A 26537-nucleotide genomic window follows, 5' to 3' on the forward strand; every position below is an offset into this window, starting at 1 on the left:
GGGGAGGGAGGAGAAAAGGGAAGGATTTTGCTTTGCAAAAATGGAAAGCTCTTTCCCATTGATTTACCTGGTAATTGCACAGCCCCAGTCTATAAGTATGGAACTGAAAATGTCATAACAATCATAGTTATCTCCATAAACCTAGAGAGCCAGGGATGCTAGCCAGCATCTGGTGCCATAAGTACTGTTGGCTGCAAAACTGGTGGAGCCAGGGGCCCTACTGAGGGCAGCTCATGTCAGCTGTGGAGAAGACTCACCATGGCCCTAGTCAGTTCAGGTGTTTGGCACTGAGTAGCAGAAGGAGGAACTCATCCAACAGAGACCGATGAGGATAAAAGTGTAGGGCGTGAAGCTGTTTTGAGAAACCAGGAGATCCAAGTCTGAGAAAGGAGAAAGGAGTCAGTCTAAGGCAACAAAGCTAAGGAAGTTGGTTCACATTTCAAAGAATAGAGTAGGATAGAGAAGGGTCTGAGATATAGGGGTGGACAGAGGCACTTGGCCCCAACCCCCCCCATGCTTTTAATAGATATTTTATATTAATAGATAGTTTATTTATATTTATTTATATTTCTATTAATAGATATTTTAAATAGATATTTAAAAATATATCCAAGAGGTAGCCTGACTTAGTGGATAGAGAGCTGGCTTCAGAGCCTGGAAGACCTGACTTCAAATCCTTGCTCAGACAAATATTGTTTCACCTGAGTAAATCATGTAACCTCTCACTGCCCAAGACATTGTCTTTAAGTTGTATTACCAGATAGAATTCCGCATATCAATAAAATCATAGGTTCCATCCCATAATAATCATAATAATAATGTAGTCAACTATGAAATGACAAATAAGATTCCAAATAAATAAAATATTATGAGCACCTGGCAAGATATCAGCTATTGTCAATTTACATGATGAATTCATTCTTTAGGACTATTTTTAAAAGCACCTATCATGCTGCAAAGGTCAGTGCCTTCTCTGCAACTTAAGGTCTTAGAGAGTTATTTTAAGTATTGAGAGATAGAAATGATTTATTCAAGATCACTCATAATCAGTATGTGACAAAGACCAGACCCTGAACTAAAATCCTTCTGTCTTCAAAGCCAGTTCTCCCACTAAGTCTTGCTGCCTCTCATGTACAGATGAGTATTATCATAGATCAGGAGCTGAAAAGAAACTTGGAGCTTATCTAGTCCACCCCCACCATTTTACTAATGAAGAAACGTACCCACCTCTTCTATATGACTTGTTCAAATTCACACAAGTAATAGTTACCAGTTGAGATTTGAACTCAAGTTATCTGACTCCAAAGTCAGTCTTCTTTCTGAACCATGACTGTTCTGTACTAGGATGAATCCCATACAAAATAGACTTAAGGTGATTTCTTGTGAAGATTTGGGTAAATAGAATTTCTCTGAACAAATGCTATTTTTCCATCTGCTTTCACCAGAGATATTTAATCTTAATTTCTGATTGATCAGTAGGTCATGGTTCAAATCATTCAAGTCTTCAAATATTCAACTGCTCATAAGTAAACCAGTGTTTGGAATCCATTTGTGAAAGGAAAACTCTTTTTGCAATGTAAATGAACCCTTTGCATTTGTTAGTGTTTTTCCCCTTTGTTGTTTCAGGTGCCCAGAGCCACATCACAGGGGGGCAATGATTGGCTGAGTGTTTCTTTAATCCTTTTCTGATTTACCAAGACTTGCTGGGTCAGCAGCTCCTTGAGCTCCAGTCAGTACAGAAAGATTTATGTTCAACCATAGTTTCTGGTGCTGGGTCAGTCTCCATTCTTTTGACTTCAGAAATTAAATGCTCCAATGGGGCAGAGCATGGGCTGGTCTGTGGCTTCTTCCAAGGAAATAAATCTTGGCACGAGGCAGTTGCTCCCAAGGTGCCATTCCTAACTGGCTGGTCATTGATGCCTCCATTATTCACTGATAGATTTGAGTTTTGTCCTAATTGAGCAAGATGTCAGAAAGGAGCCTCCGGAAGCAAACACAATACCATCCTGTGTAGACTTGCTTAAATCAACCCACACACCGCAATAAAAACATCAGAATAAAAACTAGCCCTATAAACTCAGTCTCCGATAGCAACCCCTCCATCTGGGTGAGCCAGATTGAAAGATTGCACTTGGATCATTCAAGGAAACAAATGAAAAGAGCTGCAGTGCAGAGAACAGAAAGTGTAGAAGGCTCCTATGGAGAGACTGTAACTGAGAACCAGATGGCTAAAGGTGGGATAAGTCTTAGAAACCTTCAGTCCAGCCAAACTGGTTTTCTCTATGGTCCTCACACATGACAGCCATCTCTCATCTCTATGCCTAGAATGCCCTCCTTCTTCATCTCTACCTCATAGGATCTTCCATTTCTTCAAGGGAGCACCACATTCAAATGAAGCCTTTCCTGATTCCTCTCCCCATCTAGTTAGTACTCTCTCCCCAAAATCTACTCTGTATTTAACCACTGTTCAGCCTTTTTCCAGTTCTGCCCAACTTTTCATAACTCCATTATTTTTTTTGGCCAAGATACTGGAATGGTTTGTCATTTCCTTCTCCAACTCATTTTATAGATGAGGAAATTGAGGCAGAGTTAAGTGACTTGCCCAGGGTTACAGAGCTAGGACGCGTCCGAGACTGGATTTGAACTCGGAAAGGTCTTCCTGAATTCAGGATTAGCTCTCTATGCACTATGGTACCACCTAACTGCCTTATACTGAATTACTTGGAATTCATTTGTATTTATTCTGTACACAGATAATATGTGTCCTTATGGTCTTCCCCAAAAAAAAACATATGCTCCTTGAAAAGAAGGATTCTTTCATTCATTTTATTTGTATCCCTAGTACCTGGGAAATGGTACCAGTTAAATGCTGGTTGGTTGGTTGGTTGACCTAGTAAGAACTACCTCATTTGTTTGTTGATCTAATAAGACATTTGGTGGAGGAAAAACAGATTCACAAAGAAATTGAGTGGTTTGCCCATGGTCAACCAATCAGTCAAAAAACATTTATTAAGTGCCTACAATGTGTTAGGCTCTGGGTCATATATTAAGACCCAGTTATTTGCAGCTTTGGCATTCACAATGTGATTGATTTACACCTAAAAAAAGTACTAACCTAGAAAATCTGGTTCCCATGAATAGGAGATGACAGATGGCTTCCTTAGTTGTCCCCAGCAGCTTTATGGAAGGAGGGGGTTAGGAGAGTAAAAATAGCTGGAACCAAAATATACCAAGTCAATAAAAAATTGGCTACCAGAGACCAGGGTTTATATTTCAAAGCTTTTCATATAAAATTATCTCATTCAATTTTCATATTGACCCTGAAAAGTAGGTATCATTTTCCCCACTTTATAGAGGAGGACAATAAGTCTTAAGGAATTAGGTGACTTGCCCAGGATCACAAAGTTAACAGGTATTTGAGAAGTGATTTCAGTCAAGGTTTTCTTAATCCCAAGTTCAACACTCTAGCCAACAGTGACCTAGGCTGGTATTTATAGATGCTAACTATTATTTTTCTTAGGGTAGCTAGGTGGTGAAATGGATAGGGCACTGGGTGTGGAGTCAGGAAATCTCATCTTCCTATGTTCAAATCCAGCCTCAGACATTTACTACCTGTATGATCCTGGGCAAGTCACTTCACCCTGTTTGTCCCAGTTTCCTGATCTGTCAAATGAGCTGGAGAAGGAAATGGTAAACCACCAGTAGCTGTGCCAAAAAGAATCCCAAATGGGGGCATGAAAAGTCATATATGACTGAAATGACTCAACAACAACAAATTATCTTTCTGGGCGGGAGAGAGAGGAGGATAATACATATGGGAGGAAAGGAAAAGAAATACCTCAATCAGCTAGGTAGTGTAGTATGTATTCTTAAGAATTTGAAATTAGGAAGTTCTAAACTCAAGTCCATCTTCACATATTTCCTGGCAGCCATGTGACACTGGGCAAGTTACCTAAGGTCTTTCAGCCTCCGTTTTCTCATCTATAATATGGAACCAATACGAGCACCTACTTTGAGGAACAAATGAGCTAACCTCTTTTGCAAACTTTAAAGAACTACACAATTCTAGCTATTATTAAATGCCTATTGATGGACAAAAGCTAGAATCCAAAAAAATTATATCATAAGTCCTCCTGCACTAACCAGTATCTTCCTTCCTTTCTTCCAGCTGACATACCTGCCCCCTCCTTGGGGAGAATGTCGATCTTCAGAGATGGGACTCGACTTTTTTCCCGTTTACAGCATCACGGCCTGTAGGATTGACTGTGAAACACGTTACATTGTGGAGAACTGTAACTGCCGGATGGTTCATATGCCAGGTCAGTGACATCCTGGCTAGGAGGCCAGACCTCCAGGGGTCACAGTGGGACGAGGAGTGGCTCCCTGAGCAACTGGACTTTAGTAACCCAGATTTGTTTTCCTCAAGTCTTGCTAATCAGCTTAGCAGGAATTAGAAAGATCTGAATTCAATTCCAGCCTCTAATGCTAGCTGTATGACCCAGGTCAAGTCATAGCTTCTCTGTCTGCCTCAGTTTCTCCAACTTTAAAATAGGAATTAAAAACAGCACCTAATTCTGCTTTGGTGAGGATCAAGTGAAATAATATTTGTAAAGTGCTTAGCACAGTTACTAGTATATTGTGAGAGCTAGAAAAATTCTTATTCCCTTCCTCTTGGTAGATCCAAAAGCAGGAATTTTTAAGAGTATGTCAACTTGAGTTTTTTTTAATATTTAACATTTATCTTTCAAATTTAATATATAATATTATTTTAACATTTAATAATTTAATACACAATATTTTAGTATTTATCAATCATTTAACATATGATATTTCATTATTTAACATCAATTTAATATCTAAAATATTTTAATATTTAATCATTTAATATATACAATAATATTTTACTATTTAATAATTATAATAAAGATAATATTTAATAATAATTTAATTTATAAATATTTTAACATTTGGTGTTTGTTATATTTTTGATATTTTAATAACTTGATATTAATAATTTAATTTAATAATAATATATATAATTTATTTTCTTTATAATTCTATGCATTTTAAATTGTTCTTTTGAGAAGGCATTCATAAGTTTCCCTAGACTGCCAAAGAGGGCCAGAGGACAATAGATATTAAGAGCCCTATCCTAAAGCATGATGGGAATAAGATTTGTTATTATTATTATTATTAGAAATCACCTTGGTAGCCTACATTTTTAGTTGCGTAATCTAAGAAAGACTTTGGGTCATCTCTGTGATGGAGACAGAATCCCATACAAGTTCCTGAGTTATTTCCTCACTGTTTTCTGTCCATTCAGGGGATGCTCCTTTCTGTACCCCGGAGCAACACAAGGAATGCGCGGAGCCAGCCTTAGGTCAGTATTAAATCTACTTATTTCTCTCAGAGGAAGAGAGAAGGGAACTTTTATAATGGAAGGACAAGGCCGGGAATGGTGGTTCAGAGCATCTGGGCTTTCCATGAGACAAATATTATGAAATGGAATTCATGAGAAAAGAGGGAAAGGAATAGGAAACAGAGGTGGGGAGAGGATGAAGAACAAAGAAAGGCTTAATGAATAAAGAGAAAAGAGAGAGCCAAGACATAGAGATGATGGGGAGTGGAGAGAGATGACCTGAGATGGAGAGAGGTCCAGGTGTGAGAGAGGGAAAGAAAAGCAGAAAAACTCATCAGATGAGGAGTTAATGAGCCAGATAATGAACAGTGTGGATTCAGAAAGGGTCAGATATGGTGTATGCTGCCCCACAATTCCAGGAAAAATGGCAGGAGCAGGACAGAAGTCTGCATACAACACTTGTAGATCTCACCAAGGTCTCTGATACTGTCAGTCATGAGCATTTAAGGAAAATGTTGTCAAAATTCAGTTGCCTGGAGAAGTTCATCAGGATTGTATGTCAGTTCCATGATAGCCTGGATACCGAGGTTCTGGCCAGTGGACATTGCTCTCGAGATTTCCTGGTCACCAGTGGAGTGAAATAGGATTGTATCCTTGTTCCCATCTTTTTAGCATGATGTTTTTAGTCACATGGATAAACATGGCCTCACAGTCAGCTACCATACTGATATAAATTTCCCAACTTGAAAAGGCCAAAGTAGAGGGAGTGTTGGTGCAGGATCTTCTGTTTGCACACAATTGTGAGGTCAGTGCACCCTCTGAAGCTGAGATGCAACAAATTTGGATCAATTCGCTGTTCTACTTGTGCTAATTTTAACCTAGCAATTGACACCAAGAAAACACAGGTGCTTCATCAGCCAGCACCATATGTGGAACCATTGAAATTTTAAATATTGTGGATAAGTTCACTTCCCTTTGCTGTGTACTTTCCATGGAGGTAAACATTAATAATGAGGTTAATATTCTCATTGCCAAAGCTAGCTGAGGCTAGCTTTTGGGAGGCTCCAAAAGAAAATGTGGGAAAGAAAAGGAAGTAAATTGGCTACAAAAGTGAAGGTCTGCAGTCATTGTGCTGATCTCATTGCTGTATGCCTGTGAAATTCAGACAGCCTACCAACACCATATCAGGAAACCAAATCATTTCATTTAAATCATCTTAAAAAGATTCTGAAGATCCCCTGACAAGAGAAGATACCAGACCATGAGGTCCTTTCTTGAGGTAAACTTCCAAGTATTCCATTGTTGCTACAGAGAACACAACCATGATGAACTGGCCACATTGTTCAAATGCCAAATGTATGCTTGCCAAAAAGACTATTTACAGGGCAAATACTCACAGAGGGACCAGAAAAAGTAATACAAAGATACTTTCAAGTTCTCTCTTAAGAACTTTGGAATTGATTGTGTAGCATGGCAGATCCTGGCACTGGATCATCCAGTATGTTGTACCCTCATCAGAGAGGGGTCTTGCTGTGCTCTTTGATCAGGGCAGAATGGTAGCAGCTCAAAGAAAGCATGAGATATGCACATTTAGAGACCCTACCACAGGTGCTCATAGGACTATTTGTGCCTGACCTGTGGTAGAGCATTCCAAGTTCATATTAGTCTAATCAGTTATAGTTGGACACATTGTACCTTGATTCTAACATAGTGATGTCATTTTGGTCTTCTTCAATAATGAAGGACAAGAGCCAACCAACCCATGAATAGTGGATTAGAATATGGCAAGTAAAGAGAAGGTCAGGGACCAGATGATGGAGAAAGGATGGGGAGACATCCATGAGCTAGATAGTAAATTGAGGACCAAAGGATGAAGAGTGGGGCAGGCGATGGTGAGAGGAGGGGAAATAGAAATAGGAAGATTTAGTAGATAGAAAGATGGAAAGAAAAAGATGACCAGAAGATATTGAAAGGGCAAGAAGATAGAATATTATAGTGAGAATGTTAGCTAACTAGTTACAGAATGGAGAAAAGAGAGAGCTAGAATGTGGACAGGAAATAAGTCTAAAGGACCAAGAAATGAAGGGAAAATGGAGAATGAAGTTAGGACTAGGGGAAAGAAAGAAGATAGAGAGTAGAAAGAGGGAATGGATAAGAGTGATGCCTAAGAAGTAATATAAGAGAAGCAGAGAGATACTAGAGAAACTAAGAGAAGAGAAATACAGATTTGGGAAATAGAAAGAAGGCTAAGAGATGGTATGGAGAGAGGACCAGTGGGAGGAGATAAGACGAAGAAAGAGATAGAGGTTGGGGAATAGAGGGAGAAATGAGAAATCAGGAGATACCTGGAAAAAACTCACTTTGAGTCACATGCTTTACTGATGATGGGTGCGATCACTGTCAGACATAAAAGAAAAGTACATTACAAAGTAGAGTCTGCTTTTTGTGATTGATTTAACCCAAAGAGGACTCCATCCCAGTTATCTTATGTGAGCTAAGGTCCTATAGCCCAAAGTCTTAGCCTTCCTAGCACATGTCCAGACCCCAGGAAGGGCAGGAAAAAATGATGGTAGCTCCTGGGGAACCTGCTGGGAGAAATAACGAGCAGTCCAACTAAGGTCTCAAATTTCTCACCGCTCCAAAGCAGCTTTGCCTGGCACTTCACAAAGCGGTTTGCAAACATATGAACAGAGAGAATTTTTAAGCAATATCTAACTCTTTTTAGCAGCTTCAGAGGAGACTTCTGAGTGGCTGGGAGACAGAGGGAGGTAGTTCTGGACTCACATTTTGATCCCCCTCCCCAAAGCAGTGGGAAGTCTGCTGTGTGGCTGGGGTAAAGGGAGAGGAAACAAAAACTGGCAAAGATCTGGAAACTTTTCTGAATTAAGAGTCTGATAGAATCCACACTACCCAAAGAAAGAGGCAGTATGGTGCAGACAAAAAAGTGTTAGATTTGGAATGAAAGGGTCCAAGATCAAATCCTGCTCCATGCCCTTGGGCAAGACTTTGAACTCTCTCTGGACCTTATTTTCCATATCGGTAAAATGAGGGCGTAGCACTAAATGGCCTGTGAATTCTCGCCAACTCATATTATGATCCTCTTTTTAAAATAAACTATAAAGAGGAAATTAGAAATAGAATGAAAGAAAAAAGAAAATCAAAGATGAGAGTAACAGTTAATACATCTATCATTTGGATCATGGGCACCATAATACTGCAAAGTATATGTGCCAGGTGGGTAAATCTAAATTGAACTGACTCTCTTCCACTTCCCTTGCAAGAAACTAAATGGATAGGAGGAAACAAAACTGACAAAATGGACTGTTTCTAAAATTCCTGGGACAATTCACTATGCAGTAATGGTCAACATCTATTCTTCATTGAGTTCTCATATGTTGGGATTAGTTATTTCCCTGTTGAACAGGAGGCCCCATTTTGGAGATTGGAAAATAGAGTCAATTGAAGGTCTTGTCATCATATGAGTGAGCTTGCATGGATGTTAAAAGAATCCCTCAGAAACAAGCTCCAGTCCTCACAAACAAGTGTCCTGGCCAGGCCACTGCCCATTCTACAAGATGAGTTCCCCACAACTGAAAATATTAAAACTATGTAGGTGACCACCATTTGAACTAGGTGCTGCTTCTCTCTCCTTACCAGGTCTGCTTGCTGAAAAGGACAGTAATTACTGTCTCTGCAGGACTCCCTGTAACCTGACCCGCTATAATAAGGAGCTCTCCATGGTGAAGATTCCCAGCAAAACTTCGGCCAAGTATCTTGAGAAGAAATTTAACAAGTCAGAAAAGTATATCTCGTGAGTAAAAGGGAAGAAGAAAATGGCTAGGATAGAGAGAGGGTAGAGGCAGACAGAGAGCAAATGAGTAAGGAACATAAAAGATACAGGAAGGAAAGTGATGGGTGAAGTCACTGAAAACAAATCTTTCTTCATGGTGGGGAAAAATTAGATCAAGAAATATGGTGCTATTATTCTCAAAAAAGATGAGACATCTTTCACCTCTATTTAATCCTTTAAGATTTATAATCTGACATGAATGGAATGACCCTGGGAAAGTCACTTAACCTTCTGCTAAATCACAGAAATCTCCATTGGTATAAAGGGTTCCCACCCTAGAAGTTCCCTTTACAGAAGAGACTTCAACCTTTCCTTGTCTTCACAAGGCTTATGAAGGATTCTCTGTGAAGTATATGGAATACCCATTCTACAGGTGAAGAAGCTAAAGTTGCCCATCTAATAACTTACAAAGGTCTCCTGACTCCAGCTAGGATGTTCTCCAAGGGCTGTTAGGGCATCATGCCAACAATCAGTCTTGAGGGGCCTTTGAAATGATGATCCTCTCCTATCTCCCACTTGAAACCCTTTTTTCTTCTCCCATAAATATCTCACTGGGAGATATGTGTTTGAATCTCCCTGCAAACAGACTACTGAGAGAAGAAACAGTAGGATTTGACAAGTCCTGTGGCTTTATTAAATATTCCCCAGGATCACAATGACTTTGACTGCTGAGATATGTCTTGGTGTTTTGTCTGCTTCCTACTGGAAAACAGAATGGATTCATTTCTTCCAGAAGCTTCTTTTTAAGCTTATACCTTCCTCTTTCTCACCCTTCCCCTAACAAGCCAGGGTTCTCATGCTTCCTAAATACAGTTTCTGGCATGAAGAACCTCTGGAAAAGTCCAGGCAATGTCTCTTTGATACCTGGGGGGAGGAGAGAAATGAAGTTCCAAATCCCAGCACCTAGGTGCATTTGAGCCAGGATGACCTGAATTCAAATTCTGCGCAAGATATTAATAACTGGGTCTCCGAAGGTAAGACATGTAACCTCTGTGCAGCTAGAAAATAAAAATGACATCTATTATCCCAGGGTTATTATGAGGATAAAATGGGCTATTATTTATAAATCCCTTTGCAAACCTTAAAACATTGTATAAATGTATGTTGTTTCTCTCATTATTATTCCATTTCACTCCCAGCTGAGAGGGAGGATAAAAGAAGGGATATAGGGCTTGTGGACAGCCAGGGAGCTCAGTATATATAGAGTACTTGAGTCAGGAAGATTCATCTTTCTGAGTTGAAATCCAACCTCAGACACTGACTAATTACATGACTCTGGGCGAGTCACTTAACCCTGTTTGCCTTAGTTTCCTCATCCATCAAATCCTAAATGGGATCACAAAGAATCAGACATGACTGAAACAACTGAACAACAACAAAACAGGGCTTATAACAGACACCTTGATCTATGTCCAGCCTAAGCGAGGCTCCAGAGCTGACTGAGTCAGAGAGTTGGTACCCGTTTCATGTTATCATCTACAAAGAACTTTCAGCCCTTGCTGTCCTAATTAAAGAGTCTTGGTTTCTCACAGAATAAATTCCCATGTGCCACAGAAAGCAAATAATGGATATTAAAGATAAGTACAGGGGCAGCTAGGTGGTGCAGTGGAGTCAGAAGGACTTGAGTTCAAATTTGGCCTCAGACACTTAGTAAGTATCCAACTATTTGACCTTAGGCAAGTCACTTAACTGCACTTCCTTGCAAAAACAAACAAAAAAGATATGTATGTTAAAATATAAGTAAAACATGCAAAAAAATTTAATAACTTTCAAAAGTGTCCCTCACGATGCACCCATCCTGTCTGTGCACCAAAGAAGATACCCACCTTGCCGACTCCTAATCCCAGTTCTTTTTGTTTTTGTTTTTGCAAGGCAATGGGGTTAAGTGACTTGCCCAAGGTCACACAGCTAGGTAAATATTAAGTATCTGAGGCTCGATTTGAACTTGGATCCTCCTGACTCCAGGGCTGGTGCTTTATCCACTGCACCACCTAGCCACCCCCTAAACCCAGTTCTGATCCTGAGGATACAATTTCATGAAGTCTCTGTAACTTGGAAAGCGGATTAGACAGGAATGAGGAGGGAGAGATAAAGGAGAAAAGGAAAATTAAGGAAGGAGAAAAAGGGAGATGGGAAGCCTGCTTTTAAGCTTCTAAATATTCCTTCAACAGAGAGAATATTCTCGTTCTGGATATATTTTTCGAAGCACTCAATTATGAGACAATTGAACAGAAGAAAGCGTATGAAGTCGCAGCCTTACTTGGTAAGTCAGAGATGCTATTCATGTCTTTCTAAATGTCTCACTAGAGATGTAGCTGCTGGGTAGTGATGGTGGGGGCAGGCAGGGATCTCCTCAGTATCATGCCAGGTGGTACCATTGAAAGTGCTGGACTGAGAAGCAAAAGATCTGGGTTCCAAACCTAGATCTAACAATTCCCAGCTGTGTGAACTTGGCTAAATAACTTAACTTTTCTAAACTCCCATTTCACAATCAACAAAATGGGAGTAGTTAACACTGGCATACCTCCCTTATGAGGGAAAAAAACTTAGACTTAGATAGTTTTATGAATGAATTGTTTTTATTATTTCGTGAAGCTCATATTATGCTTTCCCAGCCCCAGAAATGAGGAACCCTTGTTGGTCAGTCGGGCAACAAGCATTTATTAAATGCCTTCTGTATGCCAGACCCTGTACTAGGGCATTTAAGCCCCTTAAGAAGAGCTAAGGGGGCAGCTAGTTGATACAGTGGACAGAGCACTGGCCCTAGAGTCAGGAGGACCTGAGCTTAAACCTGACCTCAGACACTTACTAGCTCTGCAACCCTGGGCAAGTGACTTAACCTTGATTACCTTCAAAAAAAAAAATACTTTCGGGGTGGCTAGGTGGTGCAATGGATAGAGCGCCGGCCCTGGAGTCAGGAGTACCTGAGTTCAAATCCAGCCTCTATCTAGCTGTGTGGCCTTGGACAAGCCACTTAACCCCATTGCCTTGCCCAAAAAAAAACTGTAAAAAATTTTAAGGCTATGTAATATAGAGGGAACAGCATGACCTTGGGTGAGTAAATCTCTTTTCCTTTAGTGGCCTGTTCATCTGTAATAATAATCATAGCAAGCATTAATGTAGTGATTTAGGTTTGCAAAGGATTGTTATATCATTTCATTATTGTATTATTTCATTGATCCTCATGATAACCATGGGAGATAAGTATTATTAATTATTTATTATATAAGATAAGGCTGAGAGATTATGACTTGCCCAGGATCACAGGGCTAGTAGCTGTCTGAGGTAGGATTTGAACTCAGTTCTTCATAATACTGTGATTCTTTGCTCCCAAATTCATGTCCTAGAAGCTGGGGGAAAGAAAAGTAGCCCTCTAGCAAAGGTCCCCCAGGAGACAGGAGCTGGGGAGAAGGCAGTAATGAGCAAAAAGGACAGCCTGGTTATGCCCCCACCTATGAAGACCTTCTATCTTCAAAAAGTCCCAGAGTTAGCTCTTGAAGGGTCTTCATTCATCTCTATCCTGTTCTTGTCTTACCCTAGAAACTATATGGTTTGATAGAGCTTAGAGAATAAGTTTCTTGGATTTCTAGGGGTTCAGGAGAATGGGCCATTTGACACTAGTTTCCCCTAGAGATTTAAACTACAGATTTGAGGGGCCTGTTACAGGTACCTGGAAAATGTGTGATATCAAAGACCTGTGGCCATCTTTAATATCAAAACATCCAGAATTTAAAAAAAAAATGATAGATGAGAGAATTCTATAATTTCAGGAAATTTTCAATAGGAAACTTACCTTTACAAAGGCTTCCAGTTAAATATAAAAAGGATCCCAAGGTGAAATGCAATGCCTTGACAAGTGGTGCTCCCCATCATTGAGAGTATTGAAAAGTATACAAAGATGAATACTATTGGGAATGGGGCAGATGTAAGTCTTTATACATATTGCTGGGATCAAACTCAAATAGTGAATGTCAAACTCAAATAGAAAACTATGCATAAGAATCCCTGAAGGTCACATACTTACTTAGAAAATCACTTTCTAACACTATCTACTATTGTTCTATTGCATTTTACTTATATTGTTAACAATATATTATGTTTTTAAACTAAAGACCGCATGTTTGATACCTTAAAAATTTCTGTACCACATAGTATACTAAGAATGAGAATATAAAGGCAAAAGATAATCCCTGCTGTCAAAAATTTGCAGTCTAATGTGGGAGATTTAGGGATTATTTTCACATAATCAGAAAATGTCAGAGCTAGAATGAACTGGACCCTCTCTTCCCCAAAGCAGCTTTTTATACTAATCCAGACCTAAAAAAGAATCCCCTTCTACCAGATGTTGGACAAGTGGCCATCTAACCACTGCCAACATGCCTCCATTTAAGGGAGTTGAACTACCACTGGAGGTCGCTCATTCCACTTTTTGAAAATCTGAAATTGTACTGTGTTAGCCTTGGAAGAGGCCTTGAAATGTAAAATGTTAGAACATAGAATGATAGCCCTAGAAGAGATCTTGGAATGTAAAATGTTAGAACGTAGAATGTTAGAACATAGAATGTTAGCGCTGGAAGAGGCCTTGGAACATAGAATGTTAGTACACAGAATGCTAGAACATAGAATGTTAGCCCCAGAAGAGGTTTTGGAATATAAAATGTTAGTACACAGAATGTAAAAAAAAAAGTATCAACCCAGGAAACCACTTGGAACACAGAATGTTAGAACATAGAATTTTAGCCCTGGAAGAGAACTTGGAATATAGGATGTTAGAACATAGAATGTTAGCCCTGGAAGAGGCCTTGGAACACAGAACGTTAGTACACAGAATGCTAGAACATAGAATGTTATCCCTGGAAGAGGTTTTGGAAGATAAAATGTTAGAATGTAGAACACTAGAACATAGAATGTAAGCCCTGGAAGAGGCCTTGGAACATGGAATGTTAGTACACAGAATGCTAGAACATAGAATGTTAGCCCCGGAAGAGGTTTTGGAAGATAAAATCTTAGTGCACAGAATGTAAAAACATAGGATATCAACCCTGGAAAACACTTGGAACACAGAATGTTAGAACATAGAATTTTAGCCCTGGAAGAGATCTTGGAAAATAGAATGTTAACCCTAGAAAAAACCTTGGGACACAGAACATTAGAACAAGGATGTTAGAACATAGAATGTTAGTCCTGGAAGAGGTCATTGAACATAGATTATTAAAACACAGAATGTTGGGACTACAGGATGTTAGCCCTGAAAGAGACCATAGAACATAGAATGTTAGAACTCAGAATGTTAGAACATAGAATGTTAGCCCCAGAAGAAACCTTGGAATGTAAACTGTTAGAACATAGAATGTTAGAACACAGAATGTTAACCTAGAAAAGACCTTGTAAGATGGAATGTTAGGACACAGCATGTTAGAATATAGAATGTTAACCCTCGAATAGGCCTTGGAACATAGAATATTAGAATTCAGAATGTTAGAACAAAGATTTTTAACCCTGGAAAAGGCTTTGGAACATAGAATGTTAGAACACAGATTGTTAGCATTAGAAGAAGTATTAAACCATAGAATGTTAATTCACAGAATATTACAGCAAAAAATGTTAACCCTGGAACAGGTCTTGTAATGTAAAATATTTGAACATAGAATGTTATCACTGGAAAAGACCTTGGAACTTAGCATGTTAGAACTTAGAATATTAACCCTGTAAAAGGTCTTGGAACACAGAATGTTAGAACAGAAAATGCTAGGATATAGAACGTTAACCTAGAAAAGACCTTAGAAATAGAATGTTAGAACACAGCATGTTGGGAACATAGAATATTAATCCTCAAATAGACCCTGGACCACAGAATATTAGAACATAGAATTTTAACCTTGGAAAAGGCCTTGGAACATAGAATGTTAGAATGTAGAATGTTAGCACTAGAAGAGGTATTAGACCATAGAATGTTTGTATATAGAATGTTGAATGTTAGTCCTAGAATAGGTCTTAGAACATAAAATGTTAGAAAAGAAAAGGTATTAAAACAGAATATTAGAACACAGAATGTTAGAACCTAGAATGTTGGCCCTGTAAGAGGCCTTAGGAACACAAAATGTTAGAATATTGAATAAGACCAGAAAATGTTATAACTGGGAAGAATCTTGCAAACCATCTAATCTAACTTCTCACTTTCATGGAGAAAGAAGCTGAGACCCAGAAAGGGGCATTGACTTACCTAAGAACATTCAGTTAATTGGATTAGAACTGAAGTCCAGTCATTGCCAAACCAACTTTCCACCATAACTATTATTCTCTATATGGCTTGGTGTTCATAGCAGGAAAAGAAGCTGTGTAAAAACCATTGTTGATCCTAGACCGCAATTCCCTAATATGATTGAGACTCTAAAAATTCACTGGATGAAAGCATTTTATGTGTTTTTCTCAAGACAAAATTGCCTTGTTTTTCTTTGTATCTTAAACCAAATACAGTGCATCTAGTAGGCACTTAAAATGTGTGTTGAATGAATGAACTGAGATTGAATTACCCCAAATCTTGAATCAATGGGTCTCACATTAGTGTGGCTTTACTGTATCAGTGTCTCCCAGTGTGAATTCCAGTCAATTCAACTTAACAAGTATTTGTTGAGAACCTGTTTGCTCTGTGTAAGGTTACAGGCATTTTCAATCTTCAGAACAAAGCATCATGGAATATCAGAGCGGGAAAAGGCCTCAGAGATCATCTAATCCAACTCACTCCTTTTCAAGAGGGAGAAATGGAAGCAGAAAGAAAGAAGGAGGAGGGAGGGGGAAGACTTACCCTAAGTCTAGTTGGTTGGTTGCAGGGTCAGCATCCCAGCTCATCGCTTTTTCATGTTTCCACTTTATTTTGACAAAGACATGAATTCTGAAATTCAGGGGAAAAAGCAGGCTGCGAAATCTCCTCTTCCTCCAGGGGAAGGGGAAAAAGGCATCTCATTCTTACTGGTGCCCCCATCTTCTATTCTGGGTGGCACAATGGCGAAAGCACCAGACTAAGAATCAGGAAGAAAAGAAATAAAATCCTGCTTCAGACACTAACTAGCACCATATCCCAGGGAAAATACTTAACACTTCTCAGCCTCAGTTTCTTCATCTGTAAAATGGGGACAATAATAAGACTTACTTCACAAGGTTGTTGTGAAACAAGATGACATGTGAAATGCTTTGCAAATCTCAAGGTACAGTAGAAATGACAGTATTATTTCTTATTGTTCTTTAGTCATTTTTCCATCGTGTCCCACTCTTTGTGACACCATTTGGGGTATTCTTGGCAAAGATACCAGAGTGGTTTGCCATTTCCATCTCCAGCTCACTCGATACATGAAGAAACTAAGGCAAACAGGATTGAGTGACTTGCCCAGGATCACATAACTAGTGAGTGTCTAAAGTCAGATTTGAACTCAAGAAGATGATATTCCAGACTCTAGACCCAGCACTCTAACTACATCTAGCTGTCCTCAATGTTATTTCCCTTAAAAATCTACTGGTAAGGGAAAAAAAGCTTAGAAACTAAAGGTAAAATGTTAGAATACATCCAAACTAAAGATAAAATGTTAGAATACACCCAAACTAAAGATAAAATGTTGGAATGCATCCAAACTAAAGATAAAATGTTAGAATACATCCAAACTAAAGATAAAATGACTGAGAAGCCAAGCATTTTCTCTGCGATAGAGAAAACAGAATTTAACAGATTGATCACTGAGGCAAGCAGAACTAAGTGTATGAGGCAGGATTTGAACTCAAGTCTTCCTGACTCTAAGCTTCCTGCTCCATCCATTGCCCTACCTGGCTGTTTCATAAGGTAGTGAGTTCCCCCTCCTTGAGGTCTTCAAGCAGAGGCTGGGTTATCTATCATCTGTGTCAGGGATATTGGAGAGATTTGTTATTCAAGCACAGGCTGAACTCAGAGGCCTCTGAACTCCCCCCCTCTCTCTGAGTATGAGATTCCCAGACAAGAACGGAGGTTGTTTGGAATGGTTTATTGAATTGAAAACTTGGCAAAGTACCTTTGTGACCTTGAACAAGTCATTAAACCGCTTCAAGCCTCAGTCTCTCTACCTGTAAAATGATGGGGTTGGACTAGATCTGACTCTAGGATCCCATGACTCCAACAGGCAACTGAGCAAGTATTTACATCAATAGTCTTCTATGGGTAAAGTTCCTGGGTCTGTGATCCTTTGAGCTCATTGAGCTCATCATGGATACCATCTTTGTTGTCCTAAACCAACAGGATGTTTCTCTAATGCTGGAAACTGGAATTGGGGCAAACACTGAACTGAATGAGGAAATGTCGGAGGGAGAGCAAGGCAATTCTTGGCCCCCTCCACCACCACCCCCTTATGCCTAAAGCTGGTTCAGACCAGGACACAATCGGAGACTCCAGATGCATGGCCATAAGTTCCAAGAGAATGGCTTCTCTTTTCGCACTTTGCTTTCCCATTGTTGAGATCTGGAAGACCCTCCAGGCACAGTTGTCCCAGTAACAAATAGGTTCTGTAACCAAGTCATAGAGAGTGCTTTGGTACTGTCACAGAGGAGCGCTGAGTGAGGCAACCTCCTCAGCCTGGGAGACCAGCATCTTCACTCATCATCATGAGATGTCATTTCCAGCCAGAAATGGGAGCACTCACTAGACCTTTCACTAGTTTACTCTTTATTTTCTGAATGGAATGCATGATATATTCCTGTGCCACTTCTATTAAAGAAAAAGACAGAAAGGGAAAAGGAAGCTTGAAATTTGAAATCCGATGCTGCTGTCTTTGATGGGAAGACAAGCTCATTTCCAGCATCTTCTTCCTTGGGAATATCAAACAATACTGCCATCTGCCCATCCTTCAGCAGAGGAAGATGCTGCCTAAACACCTCAGAGCCTTCAGCCCAAAGGTTTCCTTCCCCTTTCACACACCCCACATACTTACATGAACACTACACAATACCACACATATAAACACAACATATACATGCACATATACCTTACACATACATTAAGTGGAAACACTTTGACTCTAGCCGATAATCCCTTATAAAGAAATAACCCCAAGTAGGAAAAGGACCAGCTCTTGGAGGTATAATCTGCATCTCCCAAACTGTCACCTGGAGATTTTCTTCCCTGAGTCTCTTATGGCCACTCTCTAGAGCTCTTGGGTTGTTAGCTCCCTCCCAGGTCTCTACCTTTGCCACTAAACTTCATTCCAGTTCCACTGCCCAGAAGACCCTAGGCATCCCCACTTTTCTTCTTACCTCATTCAGGAAAATGATAATATTTTTTCAAAACTTGCCTTACTAGAAGTTTATGAAAAATAAGGTAAAAAGAAAGGCAACTTGTTCAGTTGTTGTTCATTTGTATCCAATTCTTTGTGACCCCCATTTTGGGTTTTCTTGGCAAAGATACTGGAGGGGTTTGCCATTTACCTCTCTGGCTATTTTACATTTGAGGAAACTGAGGCAAGCAGAGTTTAAGTGGCTTGTTCATTAAAAAAATAGTAAGTATCTGAAACCAGATTTTAATTCAGATCTTCCTGACATCAGGACTGGTATTCTACCCATTAAGTCACCTAGCTGCACCTTATAGAAGCTAGAAATAAAAATCACAGAAGAGGAAAACATCATAGACCCTAGTATTGGACAGGACATCAAAGATCATAGAGTTCAATTTTCTCATTTTACGGATCAGGAATCTGAGATTCAGAGAGATTATATGAACTATCTATTCATATACTTTGATCATTTATCAATTGGGGAACAATTTGTAACCATATCATTTGATGTAATTCTCTATAGATTTTAGAAATGAGACCTTTATCAGAACTCTTAGTTGTGAAGATTGTTTCCTAGTTTCTGCTTTCCTTCTCATTTTGGCAACATTGATTTTATTAGTGCAAAAAACTTTTTTTAATTTAATATAGTCAAAATCATTCATTTTATAGTTTATAATATATTCTGTTTCTTGTTTGGTCAAAAATTTGTCCCCTTTCCATAGACCTGATAGAATATTTCTTGGTCTACTAATTTATCTATGGTATCGCCCTTTATGTCTAAATCCTGTACCCATTTTGACCTTATTTTGGTATAAGATGTGAGATGTGAGATATTTTCCCAACAATTTTTGTCAAATAATGAGTTCTTAACTCAGAAGCTGATATCTTTGAGTTTATCCAACAGTATATTGCTGCAGTCATTTATTGTGGTTTCTTTTGAACCTATCTTAATCCACTGATCCATTACTCTATTTTTTAACCAGGCAGTTTTGATGACTGCTGCTTTATAGTATAGTTTTAGATCTGGCAGAGCTAGGCCACCTTCCTTTACATTTGTTTCATCAGTTCCCTTGCTATTCTTGATCTTTTGTTGCTCCAGATGAATTTTGTTACTATATTTTTAGCTCAATAAAATACTGATTTGGTAGTTTGATTGGTATGGCACTGAATTAGTAATTTAATTTGAGTAGAATTGTCATTTTTATTATATTAGCTTGACCTAACCATGAGCAGTTGACATTTTTCCAATTATTTAGATTTGACTTTATTTGAGTGAAGAGAGCTTTATAATTGTGTTCATACAGTTTTGGTGTTTGTATTAGAAGGTAGATTCCCAAGTATTTATTGTTTCCTATAGTTACTTTAAGTAGAATTTCTCTTTCTACTTCTTGCTCTTGGGCTTTGTTGTTCATATGTAGAAATGCTGCTGATATATGTGGGTTTATTTTACATCCTGCTACTTTGCTGAATTTGTTAATTGGTTCAGGAAGTTTTTAGATGATTTTCTCAGGTTCTTTAAGTATACCAATCAAATCATCTGCAAAGAGTGAAAGCTTTGCTTCCTCATTGCCAATTCTGATTCCTTTAATTTCTTTTTCTTCTCTTATTGCTACAGCTAGCATTTCTAATACTATATTGAATAGTAATGGTGAAAATTGGCATACTTGTTTCACCCCTGATTTTATTGGAAATGCTCCAAGTTTATTCCCATTACATATAATATTTGTTGATGGTTTTAGATAGATACTATTTATTGTTTTAAGGAAAACTCCATTTATGCCTAAACTTTCTATGTTTTTAATAGGAATGGATGTATTTTATCAAAGGCTTTTTCAGCATCTACTGAAATAATCATATGATTTCTGTTGGTTTTGCTATTGATATGTTCAATTATGTTGAATGTTTTTCTAATATTGAGCCATCTCTTCTCCCTGGTATAAATCCTATCTGATCATGGTGTATTATCCTAGTAATAACTTGCTGCATTCTCATTGCTAAAATTTTATTTAAGAATTTTTGCATCAATATTCATTAGGGAGATTGGTCTATAATTTTCTTTGTCTGTTTTGGTTCGTCCTGGTTCAGATATCAGCATCATATTGTGTCTTAAAAGGAATTTGGCAGAACTTCTTGTCCTCCTTTTTTTAAATGGTTTATGCAGAAAACGAATTGATTATTCCTTAAGTGTTTGGTAAAATTCACTTGTTAATCCATCTGGATCTGTAGACTTCTTCTCAGGGAGTTATTGATGGTTTCTTCAATTTCTTTTTTCTGAAATGGGGCTATTTAAGTAATTTTTTTCCTCTTCAGTTAATCTAGGCATTTGTATTTGTGTAAATATTCATCTATTTCACTCAGGTTATGTAATTTATTGGCATACAGTTTGGCAAAGTAACTATGAATTATTTCTTTAATTCTTCCTCATTGGTGCTTAGTTCACCGTTTTTTTTTTGTTTTTGATACTGGTGACAACCCATTCTCTATTCTCATTCTCTATTATGATTTCTCCATCTCCAGAGAGAGTAAAGGGGATTCTTGCCAAGGTTTTATAAGAAGGAGAATATGACCATATTATCTCAGAGGAATGTGGGGGTATATACTCCAAGAAGCTACCTTCCTGAAAAATTAAAAAATGAACTTTTCTCTTCTCTCTACAGGGGACATCGGTGGGCAGATGGGATTATTTATCGGTGCTAGTATCCTTACAATTCTAGAGCTCTTTGATTATATTTATGAGGTAAGAGTCAGTTGTTTCTAAATTTCTATAAGATGTGATGCTCTTCAGACCCTGATCCTCAGGTCCTCTCCCTACCCTCCAGTTCCAAAATTTACAGAACTAAGAACTAAGATCTACTGTTCCACAAGCCTCAGAAAAGTGAGCATGGTTTCATGGAAAAAAACATTGACTCAAGAGTCAGAGGCCCTGAGTTCAAACCTTACTTTTAATGTTCACTATGTATATTAGAATGGACAAGACATTCTCAGCCTCCTCATCTATAAAGTGAGTGAGCTGAACAAGGCAGCCTCTGGGATCCCTCCAGCTTCTTGATCTTGGATATTGTGACAGCTGTCCCCAGAGATTCCTGCCTTCAGTCCTGTCCAGGCCCAAAGACTGACTGCAATCAAATGACTAGACCTTAAGCCCATCAGCAATAATTGTTACTGAAATCTCTCTGTGAGCAGAGCTCTGCCTAGGCACAATGGGGAAGGAAGAAAGAATATGATCTCTGAAATTAAGTGGTTAGAAAGGGTGTGGATATTCAGTGACCCAAGTTAAAGGTCAAGGTTACACTAAAGACATAGAATGAAACACCCCTCCATCGCTTCCTCTTTACCTCTCTTTTCCTCTTTTTTTCCTCTTCTCCTTTCCCTTTGCTTTTCTTCTTCTATACTCCCCCCCTTCCTTCTCATTTTTCTGATTTACTCTCCTCTCTTATTTTCTCTCTCCTTTCCCTCCCTATTTCTCTCTTCTTTCTTATACTCCCATTCCCTTCCTTTCTCCCACAATACCCTGCCCCCATTTAGACCTGTTTGACCTTGTCTTTAGCTTCAACCTCCTTCTAGAAACAAAAGCTCTGGCTTCTGGCAAAACTATATATGCATGTATGTATATCTCCAAGCCTGCCTGTTCTGAACAATATTCACCTTAACAAAATTCCATATGGAGATTGATAAGAGTGGATATGTGTTATAAGCAAAAATCTACATAGCTATATGAGCTTATGTGTATATTATGAATCTCTCTAATCCCCACGCAAATGATTTACCTATTCTGAACAAAATATAGTACAGAAAAATTCCATTTCAGGCTAGAGTAGCCTTCAGAGGTTTCCTGCCACAAGATCAAATGTATTAAATCCATTCTATTCAACCTTGTACTAGTAGGTTTTTATTTTATTTTATTTTTATACTTATTCTATATTTTTATATTTATTCTATTTTTATTTTATTTTATTCTATTCTATATTTTTTATTTTATTTTTATATTTATTCTATATTCATTATTCTATAAATATTTTATATTTATATATTATTCTTTATTTATTTTATTCCATATGTACATATGAATGTTTATGGGTATACAATTCTATAATCACATATATGATATATATATATAGAGAGAGAGAGAGAGAGATTTAATTTAGTCTACCTGAGTCTAAAGCTGCCAATCCTGACTTTGTGTGATCCTGATACTTGAACTCATTCAGATCTGTTTCTTTTTCAGCTGATAAAAGAGAAGTTGTTAGATCTACTTGGGAAAGAGGAAGAGGAAGGGAGTCATGATGAAAACGTGGTAAGAGGGAACTGATTGATTTTTATTTTATTTTATTAAAAATCAAGCCAATCATGGGGCAGCTAGGTGGTGCAGTGGATAGAGCACTAGCCCTAGAATCAGGAGGATCTAAATTTAAGACACTTAGTAATTACCCAGCTGTGTGACCTTGGGCAAATCACTTAACTCCATTGCCTTGCAAAAACTATAAAAAAAAAATCAAGCCATCTAAGAAGTATTGGAGCTAAACATTTAGATTTCATCCTGTGGGTTCAGACCTATTCAGAGATCCCAGCAAAGTAAAGACTTTTGTATTCTTACATATTGTCTCCCTTCAATAGAGTTCTTTTCCCAGGATAGGCTGCCACCATGGGGCAGACCCACCAACTGTCCAGAGATAGCCCCAGCCTGAATGCTTCTAGGCCTCAGGAGCCTTTGCTAGTCATTCCCTTCTTCAATTCGGAAGTGGAAGGCCTGTCTGACCCCTTGGGAACCTCTGCATTTCATCCTAAAAGTAGGACAAACCAGAAAGATGGTGTGGCGATAAGCTGAGTGAGCATCCTTGCGGATACAGGAGCACTGGCGTGCAGGACTCAGCTACATTGATTGCAGCCAAATTAACAGGTCCAAGGGAGCAGTTTATAGGCTGCCTTCCATTACAAGCAAATGCTAATCAGGTGTTAACAGGGGCAAGGGAAAGTGCTCATTCAACCAGAGGAATGATATGCTTTTTAGGAAAAGCAAGTTGAATTCAAAGTTGCCCTGAATGTTGACTTCCCTCACTACCAAACCCTTGAGATTTGAGGCAATCTGAGGCTTAGGGCACAAATGAGTTGAATGATCAATGGAGGTGAGAATAGGCACCTGAAGGGGACCCAAGGAAGCCACAGTGGGAGACAGAAAATCTTGGAGATTCTAAGTAAACTGATTTCTCTCATAGCTTGTGCTGCAAGGCAGTGTTTCCTAGACCCCCTTAACTGGTGTAGTACAGAAATGGCCAAACTTGGAGTTAGGAAGACCTGAATTCAGATCCTGCCCAGGCACTGTACAACTCTGGTCAAGTCACTTAAGCTCTCAGAGACTTGGTTTCTTCATCTGTGAAATAAGAGATTAGAATTTAATGGCCTCCAAGGTCCCTTCCAACTTTAAATCTATGATCCTATGACCCTGGTCACCATCTTTGAATAATTAGATGTATTCCAATTCTGCTCCAGTTGTTAGGGTACATGCTGAAAATGTACTTGGAAATTGAAAATCTACTACTTAATATAGTGCTGTTCATTATGAATTATGACAGTGGTGTTCATAGACGTCATACAATTGAGAATTTCCTCTCCTTATGGGAAAGGGAGGGAGGAAGGAAGGAAGGAAAGAAGCAAGGGAAGGAAGGAAGGAAGGAAGGAAGGAAGGAAGGAAGGAAGGAAGGAAGGAAGGAAGGAAGGAAGGAAGGAAGGAAGAAAAGAAGCAAGGGAAGGAAGGAAGAAAAGAAGCAAGGGAAGGAAGGAAGAAAAGAAGCAAGGGAAGGAAGGAAGAAAAGAAGCAAGGGAAGGAAGGAAGAAAAGCAAGGGAAGGAAGGAAGGAAGAAAAGAATCAAGGGAAGGAGGGAAGGAAGAAAAGAATCAAGGGAAGGAAGGAAAGAAGGAAGGAAGGAAGGAAGGAAGGAAGGAAGGAAGGAAGGAAGGAAGAAAAGAAGCAAGGGAAGGAAGGAAGAAAAGAAGCAAGGGAAGGAAGGAAGAAAAGAAGCAAGGGAAGGAAGGAAGAAAAGAAGCAAGGGAAGGAAGGAAGAAAAGCAAGGGAAGGAAGGAAGGAAGGAAGGAAGGAAGGAAGGAAGGAAGGAAGGAAGAAAAGAATCAAGGGAAGGAGGGAAGGAAGAAAAGAATCAAGGGAAGGAAGGAAAGAAGTTAGGAAGGAAGGAAGGAAGGAAGGAAGGAAGGAAGGAAGGAAGGAAGGGAAGGGAGGGAAGGAATTATGGAAGGGAGGGAGGGAGGAGGAAAAGTCCTGGCTTCCATGATTCCACTTACCTCCTATCTTAATCTCCCTAACCTACTTAGGAATGTTCCCTCATTACACACTCTTCCCTGAGATTCAATCCATAGACTTCTGATCTAATGTTCAATATTCTTTCTCTTAAAAGTTAATCTATTATCAAGGATTTAACCATCACCAGAGTAATAACTAGAAATTTGTTAACCTAGGGCAAGTAGTATGAGCTATGCCCATGGCAAACAGCAACAAATATGTCTTCTAGCATGAAAGGCGCAACTGGAAAGGTTCTTCTCTAGCATAGACAACTGTACCATCCAATAGTTTTCTATACTAATTCATTATTCTTCCTAATAGTTTATATATATGATGAAATATATATACTATGTTATAATAAATATATCTATACTATGATATTATATATAATATACCCTATATATGTGTATATATACATATATATGTACTATGAGATAGATAGATATACTATATCCTTATTTCTAGGCTGCTAGATGACAGCAATTGCTAAAAAGAACTCTCAAAATTCAGCCTATGACAAAGGCCCAGTCACTTTGTGCCCTAGATATAGTTAAATTACAGCTTTAGATGCCCCATCATGCCATAATGGATTGAACACTGGCCTTGAATTCAGACATAATAGTTATACAAATCTCTCTTCAGACCTACACTAATTTTGTGACCCTGGACAATCTATCTCTCTGAACTTCAGTTTTCTCAACAGTAAATTAAAGGTGGGGTCAACTTAATGATCTCTAAGTCCTTTCCAGGTAGACACTTATGATCCTGTTAAACTATGATTTCCTCAATCTCAGCATGTCTAAGCTGAATTAATCATCATTTCCTTCCTCTTCTCCACCACAGCTACCTTTTATCAATTATTTCAATGCCAGGGTGTTTCCCAGAATCGTGGGCTCGAAATCTAGGGTTCGTTTTGGATTCTTCTTTCTCTGTCTGTGGCAGCACTAAGTGCTATGATTTCTCCTTTGGGTTGTCTTCCAGATTCATTCCTTGCTCTCCATTCCTACCGCCACTATTGTCCAAACTCTCCTCGTTTCAAGCATGGAATACTACAGCAGCCTCGCAGTTAGTCTCTTGGACTCATATCTCATCCCGTTCCTGGCTATTCATCCCTGACAATCCTCTACACTACTGCCAAACCAATTTCCTTACCAACAATATCTATGTAACACAGCAAAATGGAAAGGCTCCGTTTATAATCAGAGGGCCTAGGTTCAAATTCTTTTCTTCTGACTTCTGTCCAATCTCTATAGATCTCGGTTTCCTCCTCTAGAAAATGAAGGCTTTGGTTGAGGGCACTGGATTTGGAAATAAAGAACTGGGATATGAACCTCAATTGTGCCACAAGACCTCTGTGATCTTGAACAAAGTTGCCTCAGTTTCCCCTAACTGTAAAATGAAGGAGTTGTATGAGATGGCTCCCAAGTTGCAATTTAAGATCCCATCATTCCCCTACTCATGATTATTCCTTTATCCAACCAAATCAAATCGAGATTGTGTGAGTCACTTCTTTGGACCTTTTCTTCTCTAAAATAGAAATGGTTCAATAAGTTTCTTATATACAGAGCAACAATTTAAATCAAATTCAATGCATTTTTCATTACACCAGGCCTTCTCCCTCAACCCAACTTCCAAAGCCCTCCCTAATCTAGCCTCATACTATCTATCCCACCATATTTCTTTACTTTTCCCTAACATCCACCCTTTGCTCCACCCAGGCCAATCTCCTTATAACTACACATTTCCTCT

At 38.8% G+C, this 26537-nt stretch overlaps 1 protein-coding gene across 1 annotated transcript in view; it reads left to right on the plus strand.

Annotated features, from left to right (window-relative positions):
- LOC141490141 (acid-sensing ion channel 2-like) overlaps positions 1-26537 on the plus strand; it is a 349550-nt gene that overhangs the window by 317694 nt on the left and 5319 nt on the right. Inside the window, exons 5-10 of the mRNA XM_074190397.1 lie at positions 4169-4319; positions 5324-5380; positions 9017-9170; positions 11381-11472; positions 21154-21233; positions 22722-22790. Coding sequence (XP_074046498.1) covers positions 4169-4319; positions 5324-5380; positions 9017-9170; positions 11381-11472; positions 21154-21233; positions 22722-22790 — 603 coding nt within the window. The remainder of the gene's footprint in view (positions 1-4168; positions 4320-5323; positions 5381-9016; positions 9171-11380; positions 11473-21153; positions 21234-22721; positions 22791-26537) is intronic.

Source organism: Macrotis lagotis, chromosome 5, assembly GCF_037893015.1.
Source record: "Macrotis lagotis isolate mMagLag1 chromosome 5, bilby.v1.9.chrom.fasta, whole genome shotgun sequence".
Taxonomy (NCBI): Eukaryota; Metazoa; Chordata; class Mammalia; order Peramelemorphia; family Peramelidae; genus Macrotis; species Macrotis lagotis.